This window comes from Hippocampus comes, unplaced genomic scaffold (genome assembly GCF_001891065.2).
Source record: "Hippocampus comes isolate QL1 unplaced genomic scaffold, H_comes_QL1_v1.1 scaffold434, whole genome shotgun sequence".
Lineage (NCBI taxonomy): Eukaryota > Metazoa > Chordata > Actinopteri > Syngnathiformes > Syngnathidae > Hippocampus > Hippocampus comes.
The window spans coordinates 102,126-125,103 of record NW_017805117.1 but is presented as its reverse complement, the minus strand read 5'-3'; the positions used below and the strand labels follow the sequence as shown (position 1 = coordinate 125,103).

Below are 22,978 nucleotides of genomic sequence, written 5' to 3'. Positions count from 1 at the left end.
AAAAAAAAAATCCGGAAGCCGCCTGGACAAAAGCATCGGGACACCTCACCTTTTCGTTGGGTGTGAACAGTCCATTCGGGATTTGCCTTGCTTCCACTGAGGGAACAAAAACTGAAAAGTGCCCGTCTGTCGTCATAAATAAATCTGGTTTTTATCGGTTCGATTTTTTTTTTTTTGTATGCAGTATTTTTCAAATTTGTCTTCATGTCAAACATTTGTGACACCATATTTTTGTCTAATACTTTTCTGAATATGTTCCGATTCTTTGGCCATTCTTTTTTCGCTGAAAATGGTTGACATTTTCAAATATTTTCTCCTATTTGTATATTTTTGTTTCCAATTCTTTCGTAGTTATGTCTTGAGTACATGTGTATTTTTTTTTTGGGGGGGGGGGGGGTCGTAATGATTAAGAGAGTCCAATATGAAATAGGCAGTATGGTGCACTAGTGGTTCGTACAGTACATACTGTATCAGCCTATGTGTTGTCTTTCATCTCAACTCGAAGCGTGCACGGAACTGCCAGCCCGACGTGGACGTACGTCATCGGGGCTGTGCAACAAGTGGCTTTTCTCAAAATAGCGAGAAGCGAGATTGAGACGTCGCAGCTGGCGCGTCGGCTTCATGTCGCCTCAGGGATCCCAACAGAGCTTCTCCAAAGACTGCGTGCCCATTGGCAGTAGAAGATAATTGAGTGGCTATTAGAGCAACGCGAGGCCATTAATCAAGTCAGGTGACCTTGCTTGCCGCAGGTTTGTCTTCATTCGCTCCACTTCTCGTCTTGCTTTCTGTCCTTTTTTATGGACAGCTTACTCGGGAAGATTTCTCCTTCCTCTTCACCGTTGTTCCACAGCTGTTTACAACCAAGCCACCTGCTTCCTGCATTCAAGAGATTCCCCCCCACCACCACCACCCTCCATCCCAGCTCTCTATACCCTTCTAAAGGTCTCCCCCCACCGCCACTTGCTCATTGTTAGCGCTCATGTCTTCCTTTGATTCAAAGGCCAAACAATCATGGCGACGACTTCCGCTTATCGACCGCTACCTTGGCGGAAGGTCACTCTCCGCTGTTTAGTCGCCATTTATCCCGTCCAACATGATCCAGTGCTTTTTGTTGATGGTCACAAAAGCGGGTTCAAAAAGGCTGTGTTCAGATTTGCTTTCCCCAAAAAACACAAACTTGGTTGTACAAGCAAGAGGTTCAGGAAGCTTACCAGGAGCGCCTAGGATTGTGTAACAAACAGATTAGCTACGCAATTCATTTAACCCATTTGATTCGATGATTACGCAATACTGTAACGGGCATTTCTACCCGAAGGTGCAAAAATACCAGATTAGCTACGCAATTCATTTAACCCATTTGATTCAATGATTACGCAATACTGTAACGGGCAGTAGATGCAAATGGCTGAGTGAAGCAATTTTTGAAATGCCAGAAACATACAAAAATTTATTGAGACATATTATCTATATAGCAAGGCAAAAAAAATAAATCTGGGTCATGTCCGTACGCCAGAAACATACAAAAATTTATTGAGACATATCTATATAGCAAGGCAAAAAAAATAATCTGGGTCATGTCTGTATGCCGTGACAAACAAAACATGGCCTTTTTGGAATAGCAGACTGCACTCATATGTAGCTTGTTCTTGCCTCAGGCAGGGATTTCATATGCCGCAGTTTTAAGCACACAAATCCGCAGTGGTGAAATAGCCAAAGTTGGTTTGTGACTTCAAAATTAATTTGACACTTGTAGTGCACTCCCAAATTTTCCATGGTGAAAACCGTCAGAGCTGCCTAAGTCGCAGCCCCCACCAATTTTTTATTTTATTTTATTATTTTTTTACACCCGTTGTCAAGTGAGCTGCAATCTTTTGTCGATCACGGGCAGCACGCACTCCAACAGCGATTGAATTCGTCCAGATTGTGTCTGATTCTGCATCCAACGTTCTTGTCTTGCTATTGGACAAATCAAACAAAGATGCAAACGTGATATTAATCTGTTTAGCCTGTTAAGCACATTCTGCTTTGTGTGCCCTTCATGAGCATTTTTCACCACCTGGACGAGGGGTATCTCTGATAATAATAAAAAAACACTGTTGGGTGACTCACCGCACACCCCCATTTATTTCCCCTTGCCCTCCATCAACTCCATAATGGGACCACCACCTCCTCCTCCTCCTCCTCCTCCTCCTCCCACCCACTGCATGCAAACCTCACAACCGTCTTCATCATGTCGGTTCCGAAGGGGATTGTCGTTAGCCTGCCTGTATGTACACATGGTAGAGAAAGATGCTCGTGTGCGTGTGTGCGTGTGCGTATGTACGCTCGTGCTGAGCAAACCCGCCCACACTCGGTGAGTCACAGTGCACTCTGTCGCTCGAAGAACGCCGCGTGCATCTCAATGACTTGAGTTACGTGGAACCAAGAAGAAGCACACATGCAGATCTAGTTTTCGATAAAGGCCCTCCCCTTTGCCATTTATTTCTCTTTACATTTGAACATGTCTTTTTTCTTTTTTTATGTACACGCCGCACACACACACACACACACACACACACACACACACACACACACACACACACAGTCATTTATATATACGCAGACACTCACGCATACAAAAGTCCTTCATGTGCACATACACTCATTGCACAAAAGCGGGTTGCCAAAGGAGAGCAACACAAAGCCATGTGGTCAGTGGTCGTCAGCTTAAATCAGGGGTGGGCAAACTGTTGTGCTCAAGGGCCTCATTTCATTTTAAAAACGGACACATGGATGGGAGTCATTTGGCGATGAGGTTGAGAAAAAAATAATGAAAACAATTTTTTTTTTTTTTTTTTTTAGATTCTACACTTCTTTGTGTATTATATACAGTAAATGAGTTAAGCAATAGGCGGTGGCCCACTGGGTCGCACTCACTGTACAGAGGTGCAGGTTTCAATTCCAGCTCCGATACTTTTCTGGGGTAACCAGATAAGGCTCTGTCTGCAAGTGTGCATCAAATGATTGACATCACGTAAATCTTTTGTCTGTAATTGGTTGTTTTTCATCGGGCGCGGTGGTTCATTGCATATCAGATTAGAGGCATAGGATGCTGTCTGATTTTTCAGATTTTTTTTTTCGCACCATATTTACACGGATCATGTACTACTATCAAGTCATTATGATTCTTTTAACTTTTAATTATGACAAGGGATTTTTTTTTCTTTTACGTTTTTAACTCCCCCATTAATGAACTCTGTGTAAATGCTCTGTGAGCCACATTAAAGAATGGAGTGGGCCATATGTGGCCAGCCCTCGGTTAAACATATACAACATAATAACGGGCATCTCGGACCGGCCGCAAGTGCACCTCAGGGTTCCCAAATCAACTGTCACCATTTTTACACCCGGTGAGCATTCAAACTAGCGCGTTGCATCCAAACGTTCCCTGGTGGATGCCGCTGACTTCTTTAGCGGATCGTTTACTCTCCGCTGACGCCGCGGCCTATTATTGAAATGGATGTGCTTGTGCTATTTTCGGGCCACGCTCCGGAGAGTACACAATCCCTTGGAAGAGAAGGAAGGAGCTAATTGTGTTCCATAAATGTCAGCTGTGACTGATGCAGGGGGAGCTAAGCAGAATGTCGCTTCTTGTGCTCTCACACGCTTGAACTTGCAATTAAAAATAAAGTCACTTGGGTAATTAATCAGCCTTTTTTTTTACATCATGTTTTTTTTTCCCTCCACTATTTGCTGTCACGGAATCTTGCGTGTTCCTTGAATGGAGGGAGTTGCCCCCCACCTCCCCCACAGCATGATCAATTTTAATTTAAGCTAAAAAAAAAAAAAAAAAAAAACTAAAAAGATCAATCATGCTATGGGTGACGCGTTGCCGGCAGTACGAGCCAAATTGATCACCCACTCAATCTGACTCTGTCAGAGAGTCGACACAATTCAGCCTGATTTGTAGCTTCCATAGATGACCAAACTTGGCTTTGGGTTTTTCTTTTTTTTTTTTTTTTTTCTGATGCACAATTTTTTGGGAGATAACGGGAAACATTCTGTACAATGCAGTGGCTTGGGGTGACCTGTGGTCAAAATCTGGGTATGTGCCAAAAGAGGGAACCCCCCCCCCCCCCACATACCAATAGTTGTAGTATAGTTTTAGAGTTGTGACGAATCAATTTCCTGTTTAACATATTTTTGAAAAAACATGCAATATGTTGAACCCCACCACATTGCAGATTTTTAAGTGGATCCTTTTTTTTTTTTCTTTGAAAGGTTTTCACATGATCCAGGCAAGTTTGACTTTCGAGTTGTGTCAGTTTCACAGTAATCATCTCCTGGGAGTGAAAAATAAACAGCTTGAAGCGAGCAAGCGTTATTTGGAGAACTGTGCAAGCGAGACAGTGAGAACAGGTGGCAAGGAATACTTTTAGAAATGTGCTTTCAAGTTCCAGGGGTGGAAAATTCAAGTTAAAAAAAAAATGGATGGTCTCTCCACCAAGCAGATTTTGTGGGCCCAAAAAAATCTTCTGTGTGATAAACGGCGGTTCCTGGTACAATAGATGTAGATGCATTTTGGCCTGCCACAAGGCTGAAAAAAAAAAAAAAACGTGTAATTTATCGTTATTTGTGTGGTGTACATTGTGGGTCATCTGCGGTCGTCTTTATGTGTGTTCAAAAATGGATGTTAAAAATGAGCATGTGTGTACCCAGCTTGAGTCAATACTGTTTTTGTTCTGCTGTTTGTCATTTTTCGAAATAATTGAGATAATAGCGCACGTTTTCGAGACAAAGAGCTCAGTTTTCAACACACAAACGCATAAGACGAAACACGCTGGCCGCCGGAGAAAAATCAGTTTTTTTTTTTTTTTAAACATCTGTGTTAACATGGACTTGCCAAAAATGTGTTTGTAATTCTTCCATCATACTTATTTGATGAGAGTAATGTGGTTGATAGGGTAAGATTGGTATGAATGGAATAGTTGTTGGGCTAATTCCATTTATCCATTTATTTTTTTCACCCAGTTGCTTGTTAACCCACGATTGGACACCGCCACAGGCTGTTTGACAAGGTGTCTTTAGACAAAGTGTTTGAAAAACAAAAACAAAGCACATCTGGATGGTGGGTAAACACCTGGCGTGAGACAATTGCGTTGTGGGGGCTTTGACACAAGGGGGAGTGAAATGAAAAAGCTCTGTGATGTTTTATGCATTCGAAATGATGCTCTTATCAGTCCTGGTTTTCTTGAAATTATTTTTTTAGGCTCCAGGGAGGCTCAAAGGACACCAACGATGGAGTTTGTGGTTCCTAACATTCTTCAGCTTGCAATGATTCTCGTAGAGTTCAATGGAGGATAACCTCACTATGATGAGGGAAAACATCCATTCTTGTCAACTTTTCCTCATCCTTGCCGCACCTTCAAGCTCGCCCCCTTTTCCTGCCGCTGTGCTAATTCTGGCTGACGGGGGGGAATCTTCAGGGAAAAGAAATGAGGGTGGCAGGGGAAAATCTGTACAGCCACCAAAGAACGATCCTCTAAATATGCAAGCTTCAAGCAGCTCTTCTCTTCCCGGCAGATATGAGCAATCGGCTAGATGTGTCCCGGTTTTGAAAGGTAGGCGATAAGTGCCACCACCACCCCCACGTAGACTCCGGTGCCAATTGTGATGGAGAGGGCGGCCAGGAACAGAGCACGTCGGGAGGCGATGTTCGCCAGCGGGAAGTCGCCTTTGTGGACCGCCTTGGTGGTCTGGAAGAAAGAGCACAGATAAATAAATAAGATAGATAAGGAGGGAAAGAAAAAGGTCAGGCGGCAGGTTAGGGGATTTGGCATTGACACAAGCTGGCTGTTGATTCTGCACAAGTGTTGATAAAAGTAGGAGGACATTCCTCTTGACAGATGAAGCCAGAAAAAGCTCGTTGGCAGCAATTAGTAGGAAAATGTCAAGGACTGTGGGTTGTGCTAATATGTGCCGTCAGATGATAAATGGCAAATTTAACATCATTTGGAAAACTCAAGGACAGGCATTGACGACGCCGCTGAAATCTACTGTATGAGTAAGCCAGAAATACCAGGATGTTGAAAAGGGTAAACAAACGTGAAAAATGGGGAGGAAACTGGGAAAACAACGCTGCACTGAGTCGTATGATCAAAACAAGCCGCTGACAAACAACATGGACGAATAGCATCAATGTGTGCAGCAACACATGTAGACAGACAATGTAAATACGAAATGTGACTAATATTGCCGCTGCTTACTGAGCAGTTGTGCCCATCTTCTTTTTTTATATCCGTATGAATGCATAAACTGTTTAATTCTTATACTGTGTATATATATATATGCTTTTATAAAGTGCTAAGTGCTTCTCTAGCTTATGTACACACACACACACAAACACACAAAAAAAACAGGACAAAATGCTAAGTTATGGTATTGCTACATGCTAACCTTCATCAGACACATAACACACTTGAGAGCCCCACTTGTGTCACGTAAACACTGATTTACTCACAATTTCGAATGAATCATTGTCATCTATTGTTGTCAGGCTTTTTGTACGATAACTTGCATAATCATGAGAGCGATCTCTGCAGCCTCTCTGCGTCTCCAAACAACACACAGTCACACCATTCGTGGCGATAATGGCAGTCAGTTCCGCTCGCTAATCAAATGCACAACACCGTATTTCCTCCAGAAAGGTTTTCAGGTGTCACATTTGTTTCTTTGTTTGTTTTATTTATTATATTATTATTATTTTTTTTTATGCTTTAGCAGTTGTCTCTTGCTGCAATTGCTCTCAGTGTTCGGTGACCTTCCGATGGGACGGCGACGCTATTGATCTGCCATCAGCAAATCTCTATTATGCTCGCTAACTTGTTTGTCTTTTTTTTTTTCGTTCTCGCAGAGAATGCAAGGTGGAATCTTTTGAGGGTGTGAGCTGTAATTTCAACGTTCAATGTCGAACTTGTGACGAGTACCGTGATAACAAAGAAGACGTAGCCTATTCATCTTTCCGCTGCCATCTTGTATTAGATAAAAAGACTTTAGCTCAAGATTCTCGGACTCCTCAACCATCTTGGCTTTCGTGTTCTTTTGAATTATTAAGGTTCTTGCTGAGACAAAGCACTGAAGTCCCAGAAAGTTTGAAATTAAAAAATAAAAAAAAAAAGAGTAGCAGTGTAAGTGTTTGTTTTTTTCCGTCATTCTATTTTGTAGATAGCAATATCCTATTTCAAAATGAACAGGCTTCTAGTTTTGGCAAAGGAAAAGCAATCCCGCAGGGTTGGAAGACATCACAAATTGCAAATTTCAATCCAAATTTAAATTGAAACTCAGAGTGGTTTTGATTGACTTTGTGATATTTTCACGTGTTGAAGATTTTCACCAGCAGCGTGGTAACATGTACTCATTGTGAGTTTGACCTTTATTTTCCATTCATCTTTCAATTTGTTTCATCCCTTAATAATCCTACAAGGTTTGACGATCACTTGAAAGGTGTCTTTGGTTGAGAGATGTCTGCTATTTATTTATTTATTTATTTTTTGCAGGATTCTTGCTTTGACAGAGAGTAATAATAAATCATTTTGAACTGCTAAGTCAAGATATGCGCATACGGAATTCATTAATTTTTCTTTTTGGCCAAAGAATGAGGCGCAGCAAAGTGTGTTATCAAGATGTAAAAAGAAGCCCACCCTCCCTACCACGCTCCCTACTTCTCAGGACTGCACCTTGTGAGGGGCGGCGGGGAGGGGTCTCTGGTCTGAAACGCAGCCATCACTTCCACATAATTAGCCCAGAGGTTTTTTTTTTGTTCTGACACAAAGGAGGTTTCAAATGAAATCTGTTAAAAAAAAAAATCTCACTGGTAAAAATTGCTGTGGTTGGACGTGTGTTCATATGTTGTCTACTTATTTACATTCGCTCCATTCCTCACTCGCTGCTTGGATTTTTCCTTTTATGGTGATTCATGACACTAGTAAATGTCTCGTTTTCCAGCCTGAGGATTCACGACGCCACACGAGAGTGTGTGATTGTTATGTCACACACAATCATTTGAATTAAAGCTGAGATTTGTGTCACGCCTTTCAACAAACATACCGACAAAGCTTGGAGAGTGACTTTTGATTTATTTTCAAAACTCAAACGTGTTTGTATACCACACCTGGCATTGACGGCGACTGGTTTGAGTACACCGGCGTGTGATTGTTATGCCACATACAGCTTCTAATAACCTTGCTGTACATAGCCGACGACCAGGGTGTACACCGTGTGTGTATGTGTGTGTGTGTGTGTGTGTGTGTGTGTGTGTGTGTGTGTGTGTGTGTGTGTGTGTGTGTGTGTGTGTGTGTGCGTGAGTGTGCGTGCGCTTACCCCCTGCGAGAAGTAAAATGCTGCGATTCCCAGAGGCCAGAAGCAGCAGAGCATGGAGAAGATGGCCAAGCCCAGGTGGTCCCTCGGAGGCACCACGATGAAATTGTCCTCACTCTCGCTGTCGCTAGAGCAGTCTGTCTGTACAGGACACAATAAATAATTTGTCATACGTTTGTGGATTCTTTTTTTTTTTTTTTTTACAGGCGTTTGAATTTGTGATGCGCATGAAAATTAGACTTTCAGAAACTTTTGGTTCTTAACGTCTGACTTGGACAACTTTCTCTTTTCTCTTTCCAGGCAGTTCATCGTGTTACTTTCTGTGTCAGCCGCACTGCGGCCAAGCCGCTACCGTGACTTCCCATGACTGCCTGTTAGCATGGTAAGCTACTCTTTACTTGCTGTGCATTATAGCCAGTCAACTGTTTTGGAAGGTTGCGCGCTAGCTTGGGGCATTGCACGACCGCCTATCGTTGGTCCGCTTGTATTATTTTTGTTGACCTGAATGTGAAATGGAACAAATTATGTGGAACTATAATTTCCCTTGCATTCGTGGTCCTGGGCTTTTAGTCTGGCTGAGCCACTACATCATGAAATATTTCAACAAGCTAGCTGTTGGCAAATGCTAGCATACACGTGGCACCTGGTTTGGTCTCATATTGTGTTGTGTCAACTTGTAACCTACTTGATGGTGCGAGCTTGTGTTGTCTGATTCGCTGTTGACGTGCCGTTTATGTGAACTGATTTCGAACGACACTTGTCCAGGTGTGTTAGCTTGACATTGGGGAATTTTGATTCGGGCCTATTTCAGTCTAAAACCCAATGATCACTCGTCTGTCACAATTTCGATCAGGTCTTCATCAATTCTGGTCTACTCGGGACGACGGATTTATTTTATGAGCCATTGAGATTCCCGTGTTCATATTCCACCAGGCGTATCTGATCTTCGGCAAGATCTTCCAGTCAAAAGTGGCATCCTTGTTGGTACACTGCTATTTAGCTGTCAGCTAAATAAACGCTGGCTCGATTCTTCTTTAAGCTTTTCTCTCGTGTTCTCTTTGTGCAATATCGGTAACGAGCGTGCTTATCAGCTCAGACACTTTGTGAGGGTGTGATCGCCAACGAGACATTGAAGCCGTATAAGAATGGGAGGATGGCAACGAGCAACTCCATTTGGAGTGGGAGTAAAAAGAATATGCTTTCAGACAAATGGGAAAGGCAGACGAGTCTCGGCCCGCTTGTGCGTAATATGTACGCGTATATTCATGGACTTTTTGTCCAGGTCCATTAGTTTTTCATTAGTTTTGGGAGATGGAGTTGCCGACGTTTTGTCAGGCGAACGACAAAAGACGTCATGCTCGAATGTACACTTTGAATGAAGCTCTCGCTGGAATGAGTTTGCAATTCTGTATAGCTTCCCCCCCCCACCCCACCCTCCAGTCTCCCCACCTATATCAATACACGTTTGCATCAATAACCTTCCCTGCTCCAAAGCCAAGATGTGTTGCGTAATGAAAAGACATCAGAGATTAAGGCCACATTAAGCTGCAGCCTGCACACATCATCCCGTTTGAAGGATGATCCAGAACCGGGGTGGAACATGAGAAATAAATGAAGAGCGGGGGAGGAAAAAAAAAACAAAACACAGTTAATGATGTATTTTTACCCAAAAGAGAATTCTGAACCACGGCGGACTGTAGCATCCTTAAGATTTCTTTCATTTGAGCAATATGAGGCAATGTAATCCCTTTATTACCTTTAATCCTGGCGTGTTTTCTGTGGCTTGTCTTAATAATTCTGAATATTTATTTCATGTCCTCTCGCCACTGAGGGAATTGTGTTCAAGATAAAAACGGCAACAAGAAAAACAACTAGTAACACAGATGTTTTAATTGTTTCTCACCAATGGTGCGGAGCTCCTATGCCCATAGCCGAAGTCATACCGTTCGACTTTTCACAACACGCTATGAAATCAAAAGCAAAGCACTCCATTTTGCTGCCATTGCTTCAAAATGAACGAAGGGTTATTTCCCGACAGTCGCCACACTGGCCTTTCGGTTGTCATGCAGCGGAAGGGCTCGGTTAGACTTTATCTTGACAGTTTTGCTGCGAGTTTGATAAAGAGGAAAACAACATGCTTGGAAAACAAAAATAACACGTAGAAGTTGATGCCTGCAACACTCGCGGAGGACGGACGGTCACAATCGTCACAGTACTTAACGACAACTTAGTGAATTGCTCAATTGGTCATGACTCCCATCGCTGCGTTTTAAATACGAAATACTTGCTTCAAAATGCAATTTTATTCCCACCTTTAGCCACGCCCACACCCCCCAAAAAAACAACATACCGGGCAACTGAAATGGTTTTAAAAAAATAAAAATCTGTACTCAATTCACGAACACATAAATCTGCTTGGGCAAGTATAATGTGTGTAGAAAACAAACCTCCAAATTTACCTTTAGACATGTACCAGCATAACCCTTACAATCATATAAAACAAGGGGCCTCATTTTCTCACAGCCGCTCGTCACGCCGCGAGTTACTTGATAGTCAGAGCTTATTGTCCTCAACGCCGCGACCGTCTTTGCGTAGCCGTCCATACTTGGTGGGAGTGAAACAATTTCCTTGATGGATGACGGGATTAACGCGTGGGCGGTGGAGTTTTGCCCACCTTGCCCCACTAATGGTCGCGCAGACGGCGGATTAATGGACTCCCCAAAATAAAACTGAGGGGAAGAAAACAAGCGTGTTATTACTCGAAAGTGGAGCGAGCAAAAAAAAAAAAAAAAAAAAAGCGTGCTCTGCAAATGCAAATTGGGACACCCTGTTGAGGTAATTAAACATGTAAAGGTAGAAAAATAGCCTCAATTTTTCCATCGCTATCATAAAATCATCAAATCATGTACTAATAATGCAACCATAGCCGTTAGCTTTGGTGTATCTTCCCTGACTTTTTCCTCAAAGGTCTTCGCCAGGCCTGATGCATTAAATAACGATGAGGTGACTAAGCGGTGTGACTGAATATGCATGGATTTAACCTTCGTGGCTGACCTGTTTCTTCAGCACCGAAGCATGATGGCAATCCATTTAATGTCGCGAGGGAAGAGGACAGGCGAGTTCAAGACTGAATAGGTTTGCTTTCAAGCTATTTTGAACCCATTGGTTAGTAACGTGTAAAAAATAATAAGACGCCATGGGGACAGGCCAACATTTGTCAAAAGATGATGACATTGACTACGCGCGCCGTAACAATCACATCAGTCGAACGAGTGGGAGCACAAGGCATGCTGGGAGATTTGTGTTGTTTCGATTCACCGCCGCAACGAGTGGCCCTTTGGTAGCCCAAAAGCCATTTGTGGAATGTTTGCAGAGATTTCGTCACAACGGGCCACCGATCCCGCCGCCAAGCCTTCCCGTGGGCCAATTACCAGCAGCTGGAAAAGAACAATCCATTCAAAGTCTGCATTTTAAGCAGAAGCAGGCCAGATGTTTAACCAGCCAGGGGAGTAACGGTAACATGCAGGTGGCTGAAGGGAGGGTGGTGTAAATCCTTTCAACATGAGCCAATTGCCTGACAGGTAACAAAGCCCTAATGGATGCTTTCACAATCCTCTTGAGACCGTCGTACAAAGAGGTTGGCCTGTTTTTTTTTTGTTACCCCCAGCCCCATCCCCAACCCATGTCCTTCCAGTTTTACATACCCATAATATTTATAACATGTTGCACATGGCAGGTCATCACATGGTGGCCTTGGTGCACATCTGGCATGTTGTGGGTAAGGTTCAGGATTCAGGTGTGTGCAGGAGATGAAAACTCTTCCAATTTAGCACAGATCGAAATTTTTGGAAAGAAAAAAGAAGGTATGTTATCAAAAGTTTGAAAACGCTTTCTGTGTACCGGCTTTCTTTGTAAATTTCTCATGTTACATTGTGGGCACCTGCAAGTGAGAGACGGAGAACCAAGGCATCCTTTAAAAAGTACTATTTGGACTAACCGATAAAAAGAAGTCAATCAAATCATGCCCGAGGCACCCAAAATTACATTAGGACTGTTGATTTAATGTGCTGAAGGTTTCTCTGGAGAAAAAGAGAATTCATTACATACTTTTCATGCATCTCGCACGCTGCGCTGCAGTTGTTGGGTCTAGCGCCGCCAAAACGTGTCTGCAGGCGCAACGGCGTGAATGAAAAGACACAGAAAAATCGGAATGCAATTAAAGCTCCAGGCAGAAAACAAGCGCTGGCTTCTAAATTGCCTTATAACTCGAAAGTCGGTGTCTGAAATTACACAAATGAATCGGATTGCGCGCGGCAGAGTGGAAACCAAAGAAAGAAACTAACGACTTTGCCGCCAACAGGAATTCAATTACGTGGCTGAATGAAAGAGCAACACAAATGAGAAATTGCCACGCTGGATGATTTAGCAATTGATTAAATATGCAGCCGAGTCGAAATTTGAGCACGCCCTGCGTGCGGCGTGTCCTCGTGAGTAGTGAAAGCAATCTTTAAACGCTTTTTGAAAAATAACCCCCCCAAAAAAAAAGAGTCGACCGCTCATGGAGTTGAGTCATTAGGGGCGCACAAATGGCATCGCATGTTCCGCAATGCCTAACACGCGGCGGCGGGTGGTCTCCCCTGGCCGCCCGGGTCCCGACATCCGCACGTGGCCTTCCGCGTTGCCACACCTGCTCCAGATGGTTAATTTATGTCCATGCAGGAGCCCAAGGTCCCAGAGGTGAGCAGGGTGCTTGTCTTAAGACTTAATAATTCTAAGGCGGCGTGACAGGCCACTTCCCAAAGGGGAGTGGCTTCGCCGCGCCACTAATAAAAGTCCTTGAGACGGGACATAAGAGCTCGGTCGTGATGTACGAGGCATGCTTGCACATTCATTGCTACTTGTATTCGTCTTCAGAAAATACTCGACGGGTGCAGAGGAACTCATTAAGTCGGGGGACAGGAAGCGTTAGCTCCACTGTGTAAACAAAAACAGTGTGGCCCGTACCGCTGTACTTACTGTTTTCTAAGCTCCAGCAACCCCCCCGCGACCCTTGTGAGAATAAAGCGGATTGGAAAATGGATGAATTGAAACACAAACCTATCTTCCGAGTTTGCTTGGAGACGCTATCAGCCATGACACATCTCAAACTAAACTGAAACATACTTTTGTGCCATTGCACAAAAAAAAAATATCTATATATATTGTATCAAAGCTAGCATGATACCAATGAGTTGCTTTAAAAAAAAAAGAGGAAATAACAGTGAAACCATCAGTGTTCACATTATTTTCATGCAAGATGCAATCAACAGCCCCCGTCTGCGCCCCAGTCCCAAACAAAGAGCATCAAACAATCCCGACAACAAACACATTTCTTGTTGAGAGATCATAGCGCAGTGATTGTGGCAGCCCAAACGACTGAGCCGAGTAACTGTAATTTGCGAAAATGTGATTAGACGCTGCCTATCGCCCGTAATGGGGGGGATATAATTAGCCGCATTTGGTGGCATAAAAAGAGCTCAGGCCCGCAGGGAATTTTGCTCTCCGCTGATTGCAAAAGCAACCGTATCAGCTTGTAAATTAAACATTTAGCCGCGCGGCAAACCTGACGCGGCCCGTGATTTGTTGCACGCGTCCATCTGGGGGAGAGCTGATACCGACTGTTTGCAAACGGCGAGATTTTACAATCGCCGCATCCAAATCAGATCAATGGGTTGATGATGATGATAAATTCAGCAGCAGCAGCAAGCCAAACAAAACGGTCAAGTTTCAGTCAAAAGTTTCCAGTCAAACCGCCACACGTGTCTTGGCCTTGACTCTGACCTGTTGCCATGACAACAAGCTGGCCAGGCCGGGGGTTTTAAAACAGGGGACGGTCAAAGGAAGAAGTTGAGGTCGGGGGTTAGGCAATTAGAGTCTTGTGCTCTATCTTTGTACAGTGCAACGTTGGCATTTGCTATCCACTCCTCGATACTTCCCCTATTTTTGCTTCTTTCATGGTTGGGAATTTGTTCCGAGGCTGCCACTGGAACATCTGTGACATTTCCGAGATCTAGGGCTGCCTGCCTGTTCAATAAATCGACAACTGGTGAGCGTGAAGTCAAATTACGCTACATATTTTCCTTTATATTCCAAAAAGTAGTGACGAGGTTAAGACTAATGCTTGTGTTTTTTTTTTTTTTTTCTTTCCCCACCACATCCTATTTCAAGGCAAACGTCTGCTCACTCGGTTTTACCCCCCCCCCCCCCCCCCGTATATTTTGACACAAGGCTATTACATTCCCGGAGTCACCGAGGGACACTTACGTTTTTTATTGGCCGGAGAGACACGGCGTGCGAAGGGATAAATATCATCCGTTAGCCGAGGACAGCTCGTGGTCAAATCAATCGCACAAGCGCACCGCTTCTTGCCGCTTTGAAATGATCCGATCGTTATTGTCGTTTACTGCTAAATGGGAGAAAGGATACCTGTGGAGGATTTCATGAGAATTTATGACTCTGGCTCTCGCCGGCGCCGGCGCTTCAAAGGGCGAACAATATGTGTGTACTGAACTGAGGCATGACCACATTTTAGTTTTAATGAAGGCATAAGCGCATTTCTTCCCCCCTTAGTGAATATTAATAGCCCTTCCAATCACACCAGAGAAATATAGCCATTGTGAAACTCAGCTATATTGATATTGGACATAGTTTTCTTTAAAAGAGGACATTGACGAAATCTGAGAGGTGTTCTTTTTTTTTTTTTTGCTGTTAAAATTTGCGGCGGAGTGGCAAGACCACATGCTCACAGCGTCAAGTCAATATGAAATTCACTGCTAAATGCAGATTTTATGCACCAGGGGTGGCGGAACAGATGGCCGGCAAATCCAAATGCAGCTTCCAGTGCTTATTATGTATTCAGGTGAAACCGGCGGATAATTTTAATGGAAGAAAAGGATCAAACGGACAAGCGCGCACACATTTGGGGCGAGGAGCTCCGGTCGCTAACAAGCGTGTCAAACCCAAGCTTTGATAGCCTTGTTCCGCCGAACGTTACCATTAAACGCGATTCCGCACATTAGTTAGCACCTTTTAATTGGTTGTCGACAATTTGCCGCTTGTGGTGAAACGACGGAGACATGCTGTACTCATCACATCGGGGGGGTCGGCGAGAAGTGTTTTCGGCAGATTTTGGCTGTTGGGGCGTCGGCGTGACTTCGTTAAGGATATTGGGCTTTCGAATAAACTTTAAGGATTCATCTTAAGTTTAAGATTAAGTCAAATCAGGTTCGTCGGGAAAGGATCTAGTGTATTTTAGGTTGATCCTGAAATTTCATTTTGTGCGTAATGTAAATTGCACCTTGTAATGGAGTGTCCTGATCTGCCGTAGTCCGTCTTACACTGGCCAGATTGTTCTTTTGCAACAGCAATGACAAGGAATGGTGGGACCAATTATTTCTGCAGCTATTCAGTGATACGGCAATTCGAAGAGGGCCTTCACACAACCCGATGCTCTGGCCCTAATAAAGACTCTTTAATATAGATATCTGATCTAAAATCGAGCCATCCTGGATATTACAATCTTGTTAAGTAGTTGTGGGATTCCATCCTCGTGTCAGACTGGAGGCGAGTCTTTTGGTATAGTCTGTAGTCTACGACATAATGAGTCCCACCGAGTATGTTTTGCTTTTTATCTGGCAAAACCAGCCTCTGATGATGATGGTTTCACATGCCAACTCGTTTGTGAAGTGAAGGAATGTCACTTCTTTGACTTTATTTGCAAGCCAAACAGCAATACAAGCGCAAACACTTAATTTGCATCCCCGCTATGATTTGGATGACATTTTCTCTACGTGTCATCTTGGTTATTTTATTTCGCTGGCCATGTGGTAGCCTCGCAGGACACCCGGTCCAACTGGACACCCAATCCCCACATCGCAATCCCCTAAATCCTTTGGAGTGTTTTTGCACTATTGGCTCTGCCAAAACAGTTCAGCTAATGCAGCATTTTCACTTAATATCCCAGGGCTAGAGCCCTGAATGAAGACTTATGGTGATGTGAATTTACGGCTGTGTGAAATGGATGACAAGGTCAGCATATCTGGCGGGATTTGTGGTTGAGATGTGCAACCGTATTGGGGTTATTTTTATAGTGTTCACAGATCGCTGCAGGAATTCTAACCTGGTGTCTGTTTGCTCGCGCAGTGTGAATTAGCACTCAATACGCAGTTTGCAGGTGATGAATCTTGAATCATTACTGGGAGGATTATCAAGACATTCTTGGAGGCCAAACGCACACGTGCCGTCCAATGTCAGAATATTTGGTGTCAGTTACATTCTGGGGCTGCTTTGCTCCATCCAGCACAGGATGTCTTGAATCTGTGCTGGGTTCAGTGAAGTCTAAAAACTATCAAGGCATTCTGCAGCCCAATGTGCCGTTCAGAGTCAGAAGGCTTGGTCTGTTATTGTCTGGGGCTGCTTTGCTACATCCGGCACAGGGTGTCTTGAATCTGTGTCGTGTACAATGAAATGTCAAATCTTTCAAGGCATTGTTTTCTTTAACAGAGGGCCACCATTATGGTATTTAAGAGTATGTTTTTTTTTTCAGAATAGTATTTCAAAGCCTTACCTCATACTCTACGTACTCTTCCTCCTCCACCTCATATGAAACGGTCTGGATTTTGACATGTTCGCCGTCCTCCGGCACCTTTGCCTGCGGTTCCTCCGAGCCGGCCGCGGACCCTCCGGTCGAGTTGGACGTCTCCTTGGCCTTCTTCTCCGTGAAGGTGGTCTCACAGCACTCGCTTTTATATTCCTTGGCCTTGATGCTGCCATTGTCCTCTTTGTACAGGATGAAGTTGGGCCTGTAGAAGGCCTCCACGGCTAAATGCAGCGAGGTAGCATCCAAGAGCTGCTGCGACTTCATCTTGCCGTTGCTATTGTAGCCGCCCCCGCCGCTTACTACATTGACCGGCTTCCCTCCGCCGCCGCCACCGCCGCCGTCGCTCTCGCCACCAAAGTAGTTGATAATGTTCTCCTGGAACTGGTTGTTCGGGAAGTCTCCTCCATAACCGTTGACCATGTGCTTGCTATTTTTGTCCAACAAAGGATTCTGGAGCTCGCTAAGGTTCTCCATAGCAACAAAAGGGCAAAAGTCTTTTTAATGATAGGCGATTCCTTGAACGGCGCTTGAGACCCTAGCGGCATTCAGCAGTCGGAGACCTGCAGAGGAAAGAGTAATGCAGAAGAAGGGGGAGTCTTTAGCGTTTGTATCAAGCAGACTTTTTGGAGAGTTGAGTTTTAATTCCTGGTTGGGAGAGCTGCATCTCGCAAGAGGACTCATTTCGGTTCAATTTGCCTCCCCGTTTTAAACACTCGTTGATACGCTACCCAGAAAAGCAATAGCGATTGATCCTAATGCATTTTGTCGGGATATTATGTTTGTTGTGTGCCCTCCGGGCTGATTGTTTTCACTTTAGTCCTTGGGTTCCTTTTAGATAAGAATACGGAAGCGGTTCCCAACCACTGTGCTGTCACACATTGAGAGATTATCTCAAGTCTCAAGAACCCATGCACATAATTGAACCAATAAGACAGACATTTTGGTTTTGAGGCTTTTATCTGAGGCCAATTCCAAGGCATTGATGTTGATGATCATTGAAATGTCAAATGATAGTTAGCGCTTGAGCATGGAAGTTCATGCTACCTGCTGCCTTTTTTATGTCGGTTGGTGTAATACATTTGCCAAAAGCTGTTTATGTCATTAAATGCGAGCCCGGTAGCAGCCGTTTAATTTTCATTCTGCAGAGTCGCCGCCACGGTGGTCAAGTTCCTGCCAGCGGGTTAACAAGTCTCAATCGGATGACAAACGAGGCGTCAAAAACACGCTTAAGCGCTCCAAGCATCAAAACACAATCAAATTGTTTCCACCCCACCCCCCCACCCACCCCAAACGACCGCGTCAACCCTCGAGCCTCCCTTTTTGAAACGTCACACCCTCGACATTCAATCTGTGTTGGAAATAGAAATGCCAAATGCAGATGAATTCAGGGGGGGTCCCGACCTAAATCGCGCGGCGCTTTTTCGATGTGCTTAATGAGACAACAAGTGAGTAATGTCTGATAGCAAATAAGCCTTATTAGCCGCAATCACTTCCTGTATACTTTTCTTCGACATTCTCAGAAAACAAGCACGCGAGAGGTCACATTTGCATGAGACACTTCTGTAGAAATGCTGCGTGAATGCTAAAGAGCTGACACGGGACTGAACTGCTGTGCAATCAAAAAGGAAGAAACGGATGTGAGATGGGTGGGGGCTTCAAGTGAATTACAGAGGTTTTTTTTTTTCTTTCTAAATACATTTTGGAAGATCATTGCTGAAAACTTGCAAAGGCTGAGAACTATGTTGGACTCAGTCCATTCAAGTCGTAATGACGACTCCACCATAACCCCGCGACCCGTCGTTATATTGACGAAAATCTACTCAATCATTCATGATCCTGGAAGGACGCATTAATTAGCCATACCCGAATTAGAAAGACAAGATTGTTGCCATGTGCTTTAATCTGTGTGTGGTTTTATCATCGCGATGCAATTGGACTTTTTTTTTAAATCAACGTGTGCATCATTTTAGATTAAGAAAATGCATGAATTAACGTGAAATTGATAATCCGAATATCAGCCGACAGATGTAGAATATCTGGCACTATTGCCTCTTTTATCCTCTTAATATCCACAGGGTGGGCTGTACAAAGCTTTTTTTCTGGCATCTTTTTTCCTTCCTTGTCAGTTGTTTTATTCTTGCACCCTTTTTGCTTCTTACGTTAATTACTTACTACGAGAGACCTAAAATTTAAAAAAAGCAGATTTTCAGAAAATAATGATCCCGAATAGTAAACATAAACAAACGTATATCAAGAAAACAGTCTTCCAGAACAGTAGCAACTTTAACATAAACGTCATTTTAATACCTGCAAGAATAACATTACTGTCAATCGTAAAATTTGTGCACCAAACTTTGCAATTTTCAAAATATTGACTTCTACTCTCTTTATACCGATTTTAATGCACACAATGAGCTGTTTTTAAAAAAAACACATTTCTACAGTAACACCCATCTAGGCCATAAACTACGTGGACGAAAAAAGATTGCGCCCTCTGCTGTCAGAATCCAATGATTTACAAGCCCAAGTGGCGACACTGCAGTACATAAGGCTGCAAACTACCCATGTTGTAAAATCTATTTATTCTAGACATACAGAATCGAACGTGTCAGGGGAGGAAACAAAAAAAAAAAAAGATGAAGACAGAAGTCCAGAGGTGTCAGACACGAGTCTAGCAGATTAGCAGGCATCCTGTTAGCATCCGGGTCATGGTTACGCGATCTGTCAATGCACTTCAGTCCCATCAGACTGTCAATCAGCTCAATGCTGGCTGCCTTCGTCAGCCCACTGCCAATCACCCTCCCGCCCTTTGACCCGATGCCCCCCCCCCCAGCCCCTTTCCAAACTGATTCTTAACCGATGGGCCCCCCTGAGACCAGTGTCGAGGCGCACCTGAATACCAATGCGCCTTATCTGTCGGCCATGTTTATCGAGCCACTCCATCCCTCTCGACGCCGGCAAATTCATTTCTCTCTGTGATTTAATTTGGAACGCGGCGACGGCCTGCGTGGCACATAATGAACGGCGACGTCTGCTCGTTATTGATGGGCGTGTGCCGGGGCTCGGAGTGGAGGATGCAAATTCCAGGCGCATTTGTCATCTGAGCACTGCAATCAGTCAGCAGCAGCAATGTCTCTTATTGTGACCCCCCCCCCCCGAACTGTCAGTTCACAGTTCGCTATCCACAAATTGTTTGACCTTTGGCACCATAATCGTCTAAGATGGTGCCAAAGTCCTGGCGAATAGGAAAGTAGTAATTGGTGTCAAGAAAGTATGTTGATGCAGTACATCTGGACGGAGATATATATTTTTTCCATGTTAGGGAGGCGCTAAGTTTAGCCTGGGTTGTTAATGGAAGTTATGGAAAGTCTCGTAAGCCATTTTTTACGAGTAATGTTGTAAAATGAGTTTTTGAAATGCTATACAAGTTTATTGGCATCATAGATTGCGGTAGATTTATGGTCTCAGCTACAGTGATACCTTGACTCGGTTATTTCATTCAAAGTCCTCTTCCCAGCTATTTTTCTGCAAAGACCAGCAATAAATTAATCTGTTAGGTTGAAGAAAATCAGGAAAGAAAGGAATGAGGACAAAATGAAGTCCAAACTACCACTGTAGTAATCTGTGACATTTTTAGGGGAGGGGTGGAAGGGGGAAAACAATTACTCAAATGCTCATCCCTTATCCACCGTAAATAGCAGAGTTTTATTATATTACAACCTCTGTCAATTTTCATCATCCATTTTTGGGAATTAAACCACTCCGGTGTCATCATGTGGCTCCCGCTCTCCCTGCACCTTGATAAAACAAAACACCCTTCTGCAGCCCTCCCCCATGCAAACCCCCTCCTCATTGTATGATTTTAAGTGTTCCTTGATGTGTAAATCCTCTTGTGGGAATGGAAATGTTGCATAATTCAGCAAATTCAGCTTGCTGTCAATATAACAGGCTGCTGCCAGCCAGCACCGAGGCTGACCTGTCTTCGCGGCCAATTGATTGAGGGAACACAACAATGGTCAGTGTATTTTTTCCACGATCATTTGTTTTGGGGGCTTTGTAGTACGGTGCGTCTACTGTCAAGCTTGCTACATCCATCCATCCATCCATCCATCCATCCATCCATCCATCATCCACACAGTTCCGAGGTGCCCCATTGCTCACCCCCCACCCCTGCTTCGAACCAAGACTTTTGGGATGGGTGGAGCTAGGCTGTTGCACTTGAGGCAAAAGGCTTTAATTAGCCAAGAGTCTGAAAGGAAAAAAAGTGGACTCATTAAGAAAATAAAAGCATTGATTTTGATGACACTCATTGAGGCAGCACTTGATGACCAAGCCACTTAATGACAGTTTTTCAGATCTGTCCTCGTGGTGCATGCAGCAGAGCCATCAGCTCGTTATGCCTACACCTTCGGATAGTCCGCCGATGTGGTCGCTTTGGAGTGCCTTGTCATTGGCCATGAGTGCACGTCACAGACACGAAGGGGGGGGGGGGGATTATTTTATTTTATTTTATAAATTAGTTTTTTCAAGTCCATAGTGACACCCAGCGCGTTGACTCGGGCTTGGCGCTGATGTGTCTGCGTACGAGTTCCTTTTTGTCAGTCCAGCAAATGGCAAAAATAAATACCTTCTCCAGACTGTTACCAAAACAATAACCCGGTGCAAACAGTTTTCGCGCTTGGCGGAGGTCATCAAGATGATGTGCCTTCGTTCAATTTTTGCTGTTGCCATAAAAATACACGAAACAGACACGTTGTCATCTCCTCATCACCCGATTCAACGTCTCCATCTCTTTCTTTCTCTCTCCTCCCCCCACATGCTTGCTCACATAAACAAAAGGAGCGTGGAAGCGACGTGCGGGTGGAAGTTGTGGACGAGCAACCAGTACCTCCTCCCCCATCATGATGATGGACACCTTGCATGCATTTGCACAATCAACCCCCAGAGCGTTAAAACCATTTCACTGCTTAGTGACTAAAAAAAAAATATTTTTTTTAATTAAATGGCAACAAAAAAAACAATTACCTGTAAGTTCTTGACAATCCAGATGCAACCCCCGGCTCGTGCATCACACTGTAGCCTGGAGAGCGACGCTTCATCGGAGACTTTCCCATCCGGAGGAACGTGCGACGTGTCCCGCCGAGTTGGTGTGCGCGCACCTCGGCAGCGGAACGGCGGTTGCGCTCGCCTCCCCCGCGTAAATCTCTCTCCGGTGCGCTAACAAAGCTCTCCTTTCCCCCATCAAACACTTGTTTTAGCACCTCCTTGAAAATCGCGCTCTGTTAGAACATCTCGGCGCAGAAGATAGAAGACGAGTTCCCTCTCTTGTCTCCCCCACCCGCCTACCCGCCTTTGGTGAACAGCGGTTGCGGAGCTGAAGCAGGCGGCGTCCGCCCTCTCTTGTGCGCGCCTTTACTCTCGCTCACTATTTGGATGTGGGGACGAGGTTAACCATGTGCGGGGCGTGTGGGGAGTGGGCGGCCGCTCCTCCTCTCCTCTTGCGGCATCACAAAAGACCTCTTGGTCAAAACATGGGCAGGAATCAGATTTTTGCGCTCATAAGACATAACATTGCGTTTACCTGCAGCATAAAAAATAAATATATGTCTGTATATATGTTGTTCGCTGAGCTACAATGATAAGTCGCTAAACAGCATTAAAGCTATTTCAGTTGGGTGGAGCCACTTTGAAAGAAAAATCACATTTTCGAATTTAATAGTCCTGCCGGGATGCAAATAAATAGTTTTTGCCTAGCCATGCTTCTTTTTGAGTCCAGTTGAGAGTTGTGGCGGACACTTGTTGCAAGTGTGCTCACTGTGTTATATTCTCCTGGCAATTAATTTATGGCTTAAAAAAAAAAACAGTGCATCGGCAACCGTGGCTCTCCTTTCCCACCACTTGAGGGCATCACACATAAAATACTCTTAAGACCCATTAAAAAAAATCAAAAGAGCAATGTAGCGGGTCGTGATGGGTGAACCGTAA

The 22,978-nt window shown here is 44.2% G+C and overlaps 1 protein-coding gene across 1 annotated transcript; it reads right to left on the bottom strand.

The window, feature by feature from the left end:
• Positions 1-3,044: 3,044 nt before the first annotated feature.
• Positions 3,045-22,448, bottom strand: syndig1l (synapse differentiation inducing 1-like). Its single transcript, XM_019865554.1, has 4 exons — positions 22,019-22,448; positions 16,961-17,553; positions 8,359-8,496; positions 3,045-5,735 (listed from the first exon to the last, which is right to left on the bottom strand). Exons 2-4 carry the CDS (start codon positions 17,465-17,467, stop codon positions 5,577-5,579), a joined length of 804 nt encoding a protein of 267 aa, XP_019721113.1. The 5' UTR covers positions 17,468-17,553; positions 22,019-22,448; the 3' UTR covers positions 3,045-5,576.
• Between the last annotated feature and the right edge of the window lie 530 nt (positions 22,449-22,978).